Source organism: Peromyscus californicus, unplaced genomic scaffold (genome assembly GCF_007827085.1).
Source record: "Peromyscus californicus insignis strain IS unplaced genomic scaffold, ASM782708v3 Scaffold_2__1_contigs__length_46816999, whole genome shotgun sequence".
Lineage (NCBI taxonomy): Eukaryota > Metazoa > Chordata > Mammalia > Rodentia > Cricetidae > Peromyscus > Peromyscus californicus.
The window spans coordinates 28,051,226-28,064,534 of record NW_026294540.1 but is presented as its reverse complement, the minus strand read 5'-3'; the positions used below and the strand labels follow the sequence as shown (position 1 = coordinate 28,064,534).

The 13,309-nt window shown below is 57.0% G+C and overlaps 1 protein-coding gene across 2 annotated transcripts; it reads right to left on the bottom strand.

Moving 5' to 3' along the window:
• Window positions 1–48: 48 nt before the first annotated feature.
• On the bottom strand, window positions 49–12,546 carry Lrch4 (leucine rich repeats and calponin homology domain containing 4). 2 transcript variants are annotated; one of them, XM_052754086.1, is made up of 18 exons: window positions 12,276–12,546; window positions 7,937–8,081; window positions 7,676–7,802; window positions 7,417–7,522; window positions 4,085–4,221; window positions 3,862–3,977; window positions 3,653–3,752; window positions 3,363–3,453; window positions 3,196–3,272; window positions 3,028–3,086; window positions 2,813–2,929; window positions 2,616–2,678; window positions 2,439–2,542; window positions 2,248–2,331; window positions 1,976–2,061; window positions 1,655–1,792; window positions 1,486–1,563; window positions 49–380 (listed from the first exon to the last, which is right to left on the bottom strand). In XM_052754086.1, the coding sequence occupies exons 1-18, from the start codon at window positions 12,493–12,495 to the stop codon at window positions 276–278; spliced, it is 1,953 nt and encodes a 650-aa protein (XP_052610046.1). In that variant the 5' UTR covers window positions 12,496–12,546; the 3' UTR covers window positions 49–275. The 2 variants fall into 2 exon arrangements, with proteins under 2 accessions (XP_052610046.1, XP_052610045.1); XM_052754085.1 differs by lacking the exon at window positions 49–380 and adding an exon at window positions 650–1,206 and having other exon boundaries at window positions 12,276–12,545.
• Window positions 12,547–13,309: the final 763 nt, after the last annotated feature.

Below are 13,309 nucleotides of genomic sequence, written 5' to 3'. Positions count from 1 at the left end.
GGCCCCAGGGCCCCAGGAAGCTCGCGCACTCACAGACAGGCACACACCTGAGGGCCAAGCTGCACGCCTTTGAGCTTTTCTTTATTGTGTTCGACACAACACTCTTCCCCCAGACCCGGGGCTGCACCCCGGCAGCCTAAGGGCAGGGGATACCCAAGCCCCTGCTACGCGCAGGGCCGTGGTCACCAAGTCCTTGTTAAGTGGCAAGGCCCAGGTGTCATCTGTTCCCAGGACAGGTCCGGTGGTGGCTGGGGCCAAGCGCCCCAACCTCTACCCTAAGGCTGTTCCAGAAGTGCGTGAAGGACAGCAGCGATGTGAGGGAGGCCCCTTCCAGGGGCCCCCTCCTCTTCCAGGATGTGGTGGGGCTGGCACAGGGACTCCTGGGGGGAGGGGCCCAGGTTAAGTTTCCCCTGGCATTCCCCAAGCAAGGTTGGCGGGGTGGGGCGCGCTCCTGGTTGACACTGCCCATGCCTGGGGCAGACGGCACATGGAAGCTGTCAGCGCATGACAGAAGGGGACACAGAAGGCTCAGGGCAGGAGAGGCCTGACATCGCCAAACGGAGACGCTTGGCCAGGCGGGCTGACGGACACGGAGCCCAGGCAGGCCGGGGCCTGGCTGCAGCAGCAGCTCACACAAGACACACAGAAGTGACGGTCTATACAGTTTATACACAGAACCGGGCCCACAACGGGCCGCATCCCTACAAATATAGAGTTCTCTCTACAAAACAGAGATAATTTAGCTCCCCCTAGCAGCCAGCAGGGGGAGGGAGGGAGGAGGGAAAGGGCCGAGGGCTGTCATCCCTCTGGGGGACAGGGCTGGTGGGGACATGAAGGCACCGTCAGCACTAGTGGGGAAGGGCTACTGTGGGCACTGAGGGGGCTTCTGAGGTCAGTGTTTGTGAGGGTACACTAGTGTCTTTGGTAGGGCTGAAGGCACTGCCGGGGGGCACGGCTGACTAGGAGGGCTATAAATAGAAGGTGGGGTAGGTAGGGACAGCGTGGGTCCTAGGAGCCCAGGAGCCGAGTGTAGACGACATAGAGCAGCAGCATGGAGACCACGTAGAAGAGGAGGAAGCCACCCAGACCGGAGGAGGGCTGGACTGGGAGAGGGGCCTTGCCCCCCACCAGGATCACAGCCTCCAGTATGGTCCGCAGCCCCTGGGTGGTGCCCCGGAGGAGATCCGAGGGCGAGCACAGGTCAGCCTGGGAAGGGAGGGCAGGGCAGATGGACAAGGACAAATAACAGGTGTCAGCAGCATCAAGCCACAGACCTTCCCACCCTTGCCTCGCACACCAGGAGCACAGCCAGAGCCATACCGACATGCAGACATGCAGGACAGGGAGCCAGGAGGGAGGCAGGGCAGGAGCTGTGAGGGTGGGCCAGGGACACATGCTTCGGTAGAATTAGATCCCCTGTGGATGGAACTCCACCCCTCAGGCACCGTATTCAGCTGAGCCCCACAGCAAAGAGCACCCCCATACCTCAGGCACCCCCATTTTTCGACAGGCTTCTAAGAAACTCTCCACGTTCTTCCGAGACTTGAGGGCACTGAGCTTTGGCTGAAGGTGGGGGAATGGAAGAGTCTGGAAAGGCCAAGCCACACACCTGTCCCATGCCCTCCTCCTCCTCTTCCTCCAGGCTCCCACTGACCACAGCAGGTGAGGGCACATGAATGAAGGGTACAGAGCGGGGCCGCAGCTGGTTGGCTAGCTGACAGAGGATGACCCCATTGGCGAGGGCCTCTGCCAGGTCCTCAGGCAGGGGCTGCTGCAGCCGGGACTCGAGGACCTGGAAGTGGAGACAGGAGGAGCAGGTGAGGTCAGCAGGAACTCACTCCATCCCTTCCCCTCCTCGATAACGGTTCTGGGTCAGGAAGGAGAAGCTGGGGGCTGTGTGGGTCCTGAGGAAAGAAAGGGGAAGGAGGTCCATGCTGGGTCAGGCCTCTGCCTACACACATCGCGCTCTGCTCACCTGGCGAAGTTGGGACATTAGTTCCTTCTCGTCGAGAGTCTGAGGAAACGGCCGAGATCTCACAATGGACTCTGGAGAGGAAGGGCCTAGGAGAGCAAGGAGGATGGGATAGCTCTGCTTCACGGGTAAGCTTTGGAGGCAGCTTCCCACAGTCTCATACCCAAACCACCTCCTGCCTGTGGGATTTTCCACGAAAAGGGACAACACCCCGAGAGACTCAAGCCCCAGGAGACAGAAGTCCTGAGGTTAGTGCCAGAACAGCAGATACTCACCAGAGCCACTCTGAGAGGATGACCGGAAGAGGAAGCTGTTTGGTCTCTGAATGGAGCCCAGTGGCCTGGGAACAGGAGCTGTCACTGGGGAAAGCCAGGGACAGGCAAGAGACCCCCTCAGTGGCCCACTCTTCTTCCTCCAGGCCTGTGTCCCAAGCAACCCCGAGCCACCATCTAACACACTGTCCTACCTGGTCCAGATACAGGAGTGGAGTCCTGGGAGATGGGGGACGGTGTGGGAGCTCCGTGCCCCCCTGAAACTCCGAGTTGGGTAGCACTGGACTTCGGTGGGCCACTGAAGAAAAAGAAGGGACTCAGGGAAGGCCACGAAGAAGGCGTAGGGAGACGGGTCACAGGAGGACACCTACTTGGAGGCGGCCTGTGTGGACGAGGCCGAGGCGCCCGCGGCTCTGATCCCCCGCTTAAGGACACTGGAAGAAGCAGAGGCGGCGTGAGCTCTACAGTCAGGCCACCCATTCAGAACACAAGTCTGAGGGGGTTGCATCTGCCCGCTGTCCAGCAGCCCCAGGCCCTCCCTCCCCTGTCCCTCCGGGGGGATCCCCACCCCCCACTCTGCTGCTGCTGCTGCTGCTGCTGCTGCTGCTGCTGCCTCCGCTCCCGCTCCTGCCACAATTGCAAAGTGTCTGGGCGCCGCCTCTCCTCCCCTGCAGGCTCCTCCCGCCTGCAGAAGACAGCCCAAGAGAGACCTTTGTCAGGTGAGGGGAGGTCCCCAGGACTGTTGAGCACGGGGCAGAGGTGTGGGCTTGGGGGCTGAAGTACCTGCTGCTCCATGTCTTCTCCACATCTGCTACAAGGCTTAACTCAGCAGGCAGCTGCTCCTGAGGACAGGGCAGCAGAGGCTGAGGAAAGGCCTGGTCCCCCGGTTTGCCCTGGTGTCCCCGTTAGTACCCTTCCCTTCCCCTGGACAAGGGCATCACGGGTCCTCACCTCAGCCGCACCCCGCTCTTCATCTTCCCCAGGAACATGGCTGTCAATAAAGTCAATCTGCTCCAGGTCGCCATCGCCTGCAAGGCCAGGGCACGTTAGCGAGCAAGCGGGAGGGGATTCCAGGCCCTCACTCACCCTCACCTTCCTGGACAGACGCCCTCGCTCACCACAGCCATCTTCCCTCTGGTGTCTAGGCCCCCGGGGCTCCCGGGCCAACTCTGAGATCCGGAAGGACAGCTCTGAAAAATCATCTGTGGACTTTAAGGCAGAGATGGGACATGGGCTGAGACCATCTGGGGTCCCACACTGGGGTCAGGGGGAGAGCCAGCCTCTTGGGGATAGAGGGAGGAGGAGTCCCAGTCATGACCTCTGACTGGAGGTGCCTCTTACAAGGGATTCATTCGGTCAGGGTCCTCAGGGCCGAGTCCCCCCAGCGGTGACACCCCGGTGTCCTTACCTCGTTCCCCGACCACCGCTTGCTGCCACTGTCAACACTGTGGAAGCCGGAGTCCAGGCCACCATCATACCGGCGTCCCGGAAATAAGTCTTCGGCAGGGCTAGAGCAGCCAGGGAGACCTGGTCAGCCCCATGCTGGTAGCACCCCTCCCCTCGCCCTGGAATCCAGGGGTGGTCTCTGGTCCCAAGAAGAGGATTCCTTCCCCTTACCAAGGACTAAAACTTGGGGGGCGGGAAGGGACCAGGTCCCCGAGGGCAGCTCCCCGCCGCCGTCCGGCCTCCATCGTTAAGTACTTGAAGATGTGAAGTTTCCCCTTCAGACAGATCTGTGTGGGGGCACAGGCATGAGAATAAGGTGGCTCCCCAAGCCTTCCTGGACCCTCCCATGCTAACAGCATCACTGTCCTCAAGGTCCACCCAGACTGCACCTCACCTGGGCAGGCGGGCTCTGCAGGGGGTTGCTATCCAGCAGAATGACCTGCAGGTGCCTGAGGCGGCAGAAGGAGACCGGGATTCGGGAGACACGGTTACAGGAGAAATCCAGGCGGACCAGAGGAAGGTCCCCCAGCTCTAGGGTTAGGCAAGGGGAGAGTTAGGAGAAGCCCAGGCCTGAGGCCTTGAGTTCTCTTCCTTGTCTTTGGCTCTGACCAGCCAGTCACTCCTGGCTCCATCACAGCCTCCCACCCTGGCTGGCTCAGTTCACGTACCAGAAACAACCTGCTCCTCTCCCCACTCACATCTGAGCCAAGGCCTGTGTGCTTCAGCTGCCGCGGAGCCCTACGCATCCTCCTCCCCTGCCAGCCCCCACCGGAACCCACTCTACATTCTCAAGTGAGCAGCACAAGACACAAACCAACTGACCGCTGCACAACAGCCTCCCACACCACACAGCCATGGCTGCTGACGTTGGGTGGGCATGGTGTGCAGAAGAGCACACAATTCAAGGCCAGCTTCAGCGACATAATAGTGCGTTAGTTCAAGGCCATCCTGAGCTACACGAGAGCCACAATCAATCAATCAATCAATCAATCAATCAATCAATCAGGAAGCCTATTTTCAAGCTTTACCTCTTCTATGAATCTTCACATACCTCAGGGTCCTGGAATTCACTGTTCCTTCATACTCAAGAAGTGTTTTGCTCGGGTCTTTCATGGCCCCAGGAAGAACTCCCTGTATTTATGCCCCTACTGCTATGACTAACTTTCAAGCGTTAGATACTTAATCACCAAATCCCTGACACTGGTGTTCTGAGGTGGGATTAACAGGAGGTAACGGGGTCATGGGTCTCTCGAGGAATGAATGGAATGGGCTATTCCACAGGTGGATTCATGGATTAATGGACCATTAAGTGGCCTTTTCAGCCGGGCAGTGGTGGCGCATACCTTTAATCCCAGCACTCGGGAGGCAGAGTCAGGCGGATCTCTGTGAGTTCGAGGCCAGTCTGGTCTACAGAGCAAGATCCAGGACAGACACCAAAACTACACAGAGAAACCCTGTCTCAGGAAAAAAAAAAAAAAAAAAAAGAAGTGGCCTTTTCTCTGGCACTCTTGATCTATGCTGCCCTGTGCTGCCCTGGTGACACCCACAGACATGTGATACTTGCACATATGAATGTGTAGGTACCCACAATAAATAAATAAGCAAGAAAGTAAATAAATAAATAAAAAGAAATGTTTTTAAAAATTACACTACTTGGTCCTCAAGCCTCCAGTGCTGGCTCACACTTACAATCCCAGCACTTGGGAGGCTGAGACAAAAGGCGCATCACAAGTTATGGGCTAGCCTGGGCTTCAGGGTGAAACCCTATCTCAAAAACCAAAGAAATAGCCGGGCGGTGGTGGCGCACGCCTTTAATCCCAGCACTCGGGAGGCAGAGCCAGGCGGATTTCTGTGAGTTCGAGGCCAGCCTGGTCTCCAAAGCAAGTTCCAGGAAAGGCGCAAAGCTACACAGAGAAACCCTGTCTCGAAAAACCAAAAAAAAAAAAAAAAAACCAAAGAAATAAAAGAAGTGCTGGGTACATAGCCCAGTTGGTGGAATGCTGACCTGGATGCATGAAGCTCTAGGTCTGGTCCTCAGTACTGCAGAGACCAGGCATGGCGGCACATACCTGTAACCCCACCACACAGAAGGTACAAGCAGGAGAAGCAGGGGTTCAAGGCCATTCTTAGCTATGTACTGAGTTGGAGGCCACCCTGAACTATAAGAGACCAAGAACAAAAACAAAAAAAACAGAAAGAACCAAAAAAAAAAAAAAATTCCAGCCAAACAAAACACAAAATTTTGTTGTTTGTTCTCAAAGAACAAAACAATAAACAAAATTCCAGCCAGGTAGCACACACCTTTAATCCCAGCACTCGGGAGGCAGAGGCAAGTGGATCTCTGTGAGTTCCAGGCCAGCCTGGTCTACAGAGTGAATTCCAGGGCAGCTACATAGTGAGATCCTGTCTTAATTCAACAAAACCAAATTCCTTAGCTTCAGTTATTTTGTTACAGTAAGAGAAAATTAATTAAAACACATAACAAACTTGGAAGGTGGACGGACGGCAGAGGCAGAAAGAGGCAGGAAAATGGGTGACCACTACTCCTGTTCTTCCTACCGCCCTCGAGTTTGTCTTTCTAACTGCATCCATGCTGTACCATGCTCCCCGTCTCCATGCTTTGCATATGGTGCTCCTTCCTCTGCCTGGATGAAGGATGGAACGCTCACCTCCTAAGGTCTGAGCTTCGGGGAGACGTGACTTCCCAGGCTCTGCAGAAGAGCCCTCTTCTCCCCCACTCCCTGGGCTCCCTAGCCTCCTGCTTTAGCAGGTCCCTATGAATGCCTGTCTCTCCATTAAGCCACTAAACCTTTGAGGGATGGTCTCAGATCTCGGTCACATCTATCGCCCCACCTGAAACACAGGAAGCACACATACCTGGCTGAGCAACAAGCCTGCTTCCCAACAGACCATCTGGTACGTCATAATTACCTCATTAAACAGGGCTGCCTAGACTGTCATGTCAGGACCCGCGCCCCCTTCCAGTTCAGAGTCCTTGAGAGGAGGTTCAAGAGCATCACCTGACCAGTGTTTCGAGAGCTCTTGCTGGGCTGGGTGCTTGGGTGGGCCTTAAGGTCCCTTCCAACCTTAGGATTGATTCTACAGTTGACTGATTTCACTCCTACCCTTCTTTCCTAGCCTGTTTCCACGTAAAAACAGAACTGGGAATCCACGCCTTCCCAGCCTCAGAGGGTTGCCATAGTCAAGAGCAAATACAACTGTTTACTGTTTGTTTTAGCTACTGAAAATCCCTGAGCAACTAAGGCAAGGTTATTTTTAAAAGATTTCTTGCCTGTGACTTTTCCAAGGTAGAAGAAGTGTTATTTCAGATTCAGTGTTTGTGCCCACCTGCCATGTCATGTGTTGAAATCATAACCTTCAAAGTGATTGGTACAAGAAGTGGGACCTCTGGGTGGTAAGCAAGGCCATGAGGCAGAGTCCAGAACGGATTAGCATCCTTATACCACAGAGCTCAGAGACCCCAGGAGCTCTCTCTGCGCTGTGAGGTGGAGCCGGTGAGGTAGGATCCTACCACCACCTGACCACATGGCACCCTGATCTAACGGTGGGAATCGACAATGCTGTTCAGAGCCCCATCTACGGCATCTTCGTTAGAGCAGCCTAGCTAAAGGCGCGCACGCACGCACGCACACGCACACGCACACACACACACACACACACACACACGCACACACCCTGCCATCCTCTGTGCCCCCTCTTCCTCACCATCAGGCAGGGCACTGAGCTGGTTCCTCCGAACATTGAGATCCCGCAGGGAGCGGAGGCTACAGAGCTCCACAGGGAGAGACTGCAGCTCATTGCTGCTCACGTCCTAGGTCAGAGAAGGCGCGATCAGTCCAGGAGCGGCGGAAATCGCTCTGCCCTTGTTTCTCCCGGGCCACAAGCCTTTTCCCAAGGGTGCTTCCTACCCTTCTCTAGCTACCCCCCAAAAGTCCCTCTTCTGGCCCTGGCCCCTCATTCTCACAAGCTGCCGCAGGCTTCCTAAGGTGCTGATGTCTGGAGGCAGGGCTCCTAGCCTGTTGTTGCTGACAATAAGGACTCGCAGCGGCAGCTGGCAGATGTAGGGTGGCAACGAGGACAGCTGGTTCCGGCTGTGGACGGGAGAAAGGCAGCAGCTCAGTCCTCAGGCAAGGCACCCCGGCACTGGGCCTGCTCTGGGGAGCCAGGAGGACCTCTCAGGGCAATAGCACTGGTCTTGGAGGCCTAGAGAAGAAGCTCCCACTACCTGAGGTTGAGGTAGGTGAGGGCTGTGAGATTCCCCAGGGCTGGGTTCAGGCATCTCAGGCAATTGTGGTAGAGGCTCAGGCCTTCCAGGGACACCAGCTGGCACGCTGCCTCAGGCACCTCGGGAAACCGGTTCCGAGACAAGTCTAAGGAAAGTAAGGGTCAGGAGAGGCTCAGCCTTGCACAAGGGGACTGAGTGTCCCCTGAACCAGCGCCAGCTCCCGAGCCCCCGCTGACCGAAGAAATCAGACCCCTAGGGCTGAGGAGCCAGCTACGTGGGTAAAGCTGTTGCCCGTGAGTGAGGACCTGAGCTCCAGCCCCCAGAACCCACATATAAAGAGGCAGGTGTGGCAGTGTTCGCTTGCAATCCCACACTGGAGAGGCGGGGCTAAGTGGCTCCTTGGTGCTCAGTGGTCAGCTGAGCAGACAGCCTGGCTGGTTCAGTGACCAGGTCAGTGAAGAGACTGCTTCAAAGAAGCAGAGTGGGTGGCACCTGACGAACAGTTGAGACCGAGCCCCTCGCCTCCACAGACGTGTGCCCACATACACACGCGTTCGTGCACGTGGGCTCCCTGGGCAAACAACAAGCCTTCTACAAACTGAGCACGTTACAAGCACGACCAGAAAGGCCAAGAGAAGCCCAGACTTGAGAGGGTACAACAGACCATAAACACCATCTTTATTACAAATGAAGCCGCATGGGGTGGCTCACGTCTGTAACTCCAACAATCAGAGCCGCTGAGAGAGGAGAATCAAGAGTTCAGGACTAGACAGCTTGCTAGACTCTGTCCCACCCCTACCCCCCAAAATAAGACAAATGAAGCCTTCTCCCAGCAGTGTGGCGGCAGGGTTCTGTGACGCTGTGCTCCCTGTGTTCTGAGATGTCAGGAGAACTGAAAGGCGAAAGATCCAGAAGGGGGATAGGCTTGTAAGGAAACAGTCGGAGGGGTGAAGAGAAGGCTCAGGGAGCAAGCACACTCACTACACAGCATGCGGACCTGAGTTCAGATCCCACATTCATGTAAAACACTGGGCATGGGTGTGCACCTGTGACCTCAGTGCTGGGGGACTGGCTGGGAGTCAGAAGACATTAGCTGGGCCTGTGGGCTGCCAGCCTAGCTCCAGATTCAGTGAGAGATGCCCTCTCAAGACAGTAAGGTGGAGAGTGATGGAGCAGCACACCCAACATCCTCTCCTGGCCTCCATACACACTTACGAACTTACTCTCCCCGCTCCCTGCCCAAAAAAAAGCTGGTTAGGGCTGGCTGTGATCGATGGGTCTAGCACACAGACAGCTCTGGCTGTGATCCCAGCACGAGAGAGAGAGAGAGAAGTTGAAAGCAACAGTGAGAGGATAGGTAGGAGAGGTCAGGGGGTAATACAGAAGCCGCTGGGGACCACAGGGAAGACAGCCCTTCCTCCCCGCGTCAGCCTGTTTTCAACCCGGGGAAGAAATCAAGAACGAGACAGACCCCAGCTCTAGGGACACTCGGCCAGCTTTTCATCAGCCTCCAGGACCAAAGGACTATGAACGTCTAGCTTCAGGGAGTCTAGGAGGGAAAGGCAGCAGGCTAAGTTGGAGCTGGGAAGCGAGTTCTCAGCGTCCTCGAGGTCCCTCCCACTGGAGTCCCTTGTCCCCAGGCTGGCTGCCCTATTCCAACCCCAGCTGTCTTCCTCCACTTCCTCTCTGTCCCAGGCCCAGGCTCAGAATCTTTGCATTTACCTTAAGCAGAGCAAGTAGCAGAGGTGAGGAAGGGAAGAGCTTCTTCCCCTTATTTCAAACAGTGCTCACTATGGCAGTGCCAGAGGTGAGCCTGTGGTTCCCTGCAGTGTGGACACAGACCACAGACCCCTAGAAGCCTGTGTTTCTGTTCGTTCTGTTCAGCATGCCCTGGGAGGTGTCTGGGCTTTTGAGGGGAAATCCCAGGCAAGAGACGTTATGAGCTTCTTTAAGGGCCTCCTTAGTTGGGGGTAAAAGCTAAGAGGAGGGGAAGCTGGGGATAGTCCCTGAGGAAATGCATCTTGTGACAGGAAATGGGGTAGAAACAATCCATTGGGTTGTGGCTTGTAGGATCTGTTTCCCAGGGGATATTAGCCTGATGCCCAACAAACTGCTCACTCCTCTTCTCTGCCCCAGCCTTAGTGAACACAGAGCTAGTGTGGGAAAAACAGTTCCAGAGAGGGTGAAAGGCCTGCATCTGGTCTTCCACCCATGCCCAACACCTGCCTGTTTCCTCTGCGCCCACAAATGCATAAGTGTGTGTGTGTGCACATGCATGCATGCATGCGTGCATGTGTGTGTGTGTGTGTGCATGTTCACTGGAGTGGAGACCACGTTAAGATGGGATAAGGGGTAAGGGGTAAAGGGGCAGAAGTCAGGGGCGGAAGGAGCCCAGGCTGGAGGAGGCCGGGCTTAGGGGCACAGGATGTGGTCTGTGGGAGAGTGATCTACACTTCTCCTTTGCTGAAGGTGCCCTCCCCCAACCCAGCTCTCTACCAGTAGGCCAAGGGAACACAGTCCTCCAGTGTCAGGAGTGTCCACAGAGGGGGCATGCTGGGGCAGAGCAAGCAGGAGACGGTTCAGAACAGTCCAGCAGCACAACGCTAAAGTACTTGGTCTGGGTTAGAGAGCGAGGGGATGTGGAGGACAGGGTACCGGGCAACTCTGGGCTTCAGTCACACACACACCCCTCCCAGGCTAGGAGTACCCAGCTTGGAGAGAGGAGACAGGTCAGCTGGACATAATGGAACCCACCTGCCTAGAACCTGGGCCCCGAAGAGACTGAAGAAGGCAGAGAGGGGCTTTCAGGATTTCCCACTTTACCACACAACTGAACCTGCACCCGGGGAGCCCTAGCTGCACCCTCAGGCGGAATGCTGGAGGAGGCGGCTGGGTGGGGGCAGGAGCTGGGAGGGGCTAGGAGTGCTGGGTAGTTTTCCCCAAGAGTCCACTCACTGAGACAGAGCCCTGAGGAAGTAAGAAAAACATTTGGTCTTTGTCAAAAAACAAGCAAAGGGGGGAGGGAAAGGGAACAGACGGCCAGTGTCACACAGCTGCTGAGGTCAATCTGGAGCTGGGGGGTTGGGGGGACCTGGGAGGGGCAAGAACGGCTCGTGGGGCTCACCCATTCCCAGGACTCACTCTGCGGTATGGGGGAAAAGAATTTAAAAACAGAGATTTAAACTTTTTCTCTCCAGAGCTGTAAGGGGAGATTGTGCCCTAGCCAGCGGGTGTGATTGCAGGTGGGCAGGCACCTGCTGGAGCAACGTGCTCTTTGATCCCGCCCTGGAGCTGAGAGGTGCAGAAAGGGGCCCTCACGCTCCAGCCTAGACCGGGGTGGGGCTCCCGGAATGCAGTCCTGTGTTCTGATCCCCACCCTCAGCTGCCAGCCCAAGTTCATAGGCTGCCTCCTAAGCAGCTGAAGCCTGACTCACCTGTCATAGTACAGTCCCCAGGGCCTGGCCATCAACAGACACAGGGTAGAGGGTACATGATTAGAGGGATCCCAAACACACACACACACACACCAGGGTGGAGGGGACATGATTAGAGGGATCCTGAGGGCGGGGACTGGAAAGAGAGTCTCCAGTAAGTCAGCACTCCTAACTACGAGATACAATTTCCTTCCTTTCAGTAAACTGCCTCAAGTTCCTCCCCTAAGGGAAAAGCAGAACCTGAAATGGTAATTCTAGGGTTCCTATGAGGTCACAGGCTCCACAGTGACCTCACAGAGGCAGGAAGAAGATAAAGGAGACAGCGACAATAGATGGAAAGTTAACAGCGGGGGATTCACTTCTTTCACACAGACGGGCTGGGGTGGACGCGGGAGAGGGTCTGGGACTTGTGGAGATTAGGGTACAGCAAGCAGAAACGTCGGGTTGTTAGGGGCGATCCTTGGGAAGGAGATAACTGGGGCAGCTGGGATCGAGGCGGAGGGGTGAGGAAGGAGTTGGAAACGACCAGAAGGATGAAAAATGCAGTGACTGTTGATTATAAGTGGGGGCTTGCTTTAAGGGCCCATCAGCTCTAGGACTGAAGAAGAAACCAGGCGAGGGGCGGGACCACGCTACAGGTGCGCAATATGCAAATAAAGGGGAGAGACTGAGAGAGCCCGGCCGAAAGTGTTGTGTGCAAGCTTGAAGCCAACTCATTGTCCAGTGGTTCCGATACGGCGGGGAGGGGAGGTCGCAGGCTCGATGCCAATCCCGAGGGGCGAGCCCTCAAGAGTGCCAGGTGAAGGGGTGGGCCCGCTTCGAACGCGAGGCGGGGCTATGCAAATGAGGGGTCGCGGTCCCGTGTGGGTCCCCTCCTCCTCTCTCCGGGCACCGGCGCAACTCACCAGCCTGGGTGATGTCTGACAGGTCGTAACTGCGGGCCGCGCCCCGCGGGAAGTGCTTCAAACGCCGGTTGGACAAGTTCAGGGTCCCGGTGGCCACAGCCTCCTCTAGGGCTCGTTCTGCGCTGCGGCTCCCGGGCAGACCAGGAGACCCCGGCACGGAGACTGAAGCTGCAGCTTCCTCACCCCCGGCGGCCAGTGGGCCCGCTACCACCGCCGCCATCCGCTCCCGGCGGTTCCCGCTGCCTGACTGACGGCACCGGCCGGCCCTCCTCGCCCCTCCCCCACCTCCGAGCCGCCGTAGTCGCCTCCGGGGGGCGGGAACGAGGGTCAGGAACCCCGCGGACCAATCACGAGCCAGAGACGCGTTAGAACTGCCCAATCAGAAAACGCCGAGGAGGTGGAGCTTCTGAGTCTCGACTCGGCCGAGGGACGGGAGGGGGTCAGTGCGGACCCTCGCCAACGGCCGCGGCTTCTGACCGGCCCGCCCCGCACAGCGACAACCAATCACAACTCTGGAGGCGAGAGCTGGAGCCAATGAGACGCACCCAGGAGGCGGGGACAACAGCCCTCAACTTCAAGGGATTAGAGACCCAGAGACCGCAAGCCCGAGAGTCCGGCCCTCTTTCAAAGGAGACCAATTGCAATCTAGAGACGGGCGAGTGACTGTCAAGACGACCAATTAGAACCTCGAGAGGGCACCTGTCCCGGCCTCTTCTCTGAGGGACGGCTCTGCCGACCAATAGCATAGGCGAGGAGAAGGTGCTTTCACTAAACAGGAGGCGGGGGAACTAGAATTTTTGAGACGCAGGTAAAAAGAGACCGCGGCGTGCTGGGCGGGCTGACAATGCAGTGTCCTAGCTGGGTCCTAGCTGAACGTGCTGGGGAGCAAGCCAGCCTCCGGGAAGTGAGGAAGGGAGAGGCATGCCCCGGGCCGGCGCCCAGGCTGTTGTCTTAGCAGAAGGGACCGTTTCCGGTCGTGCAGGCTGAGTCCCAACGGGGGACTCCAGGGTTGACCGGTGGTGGGTGAGGGGCTT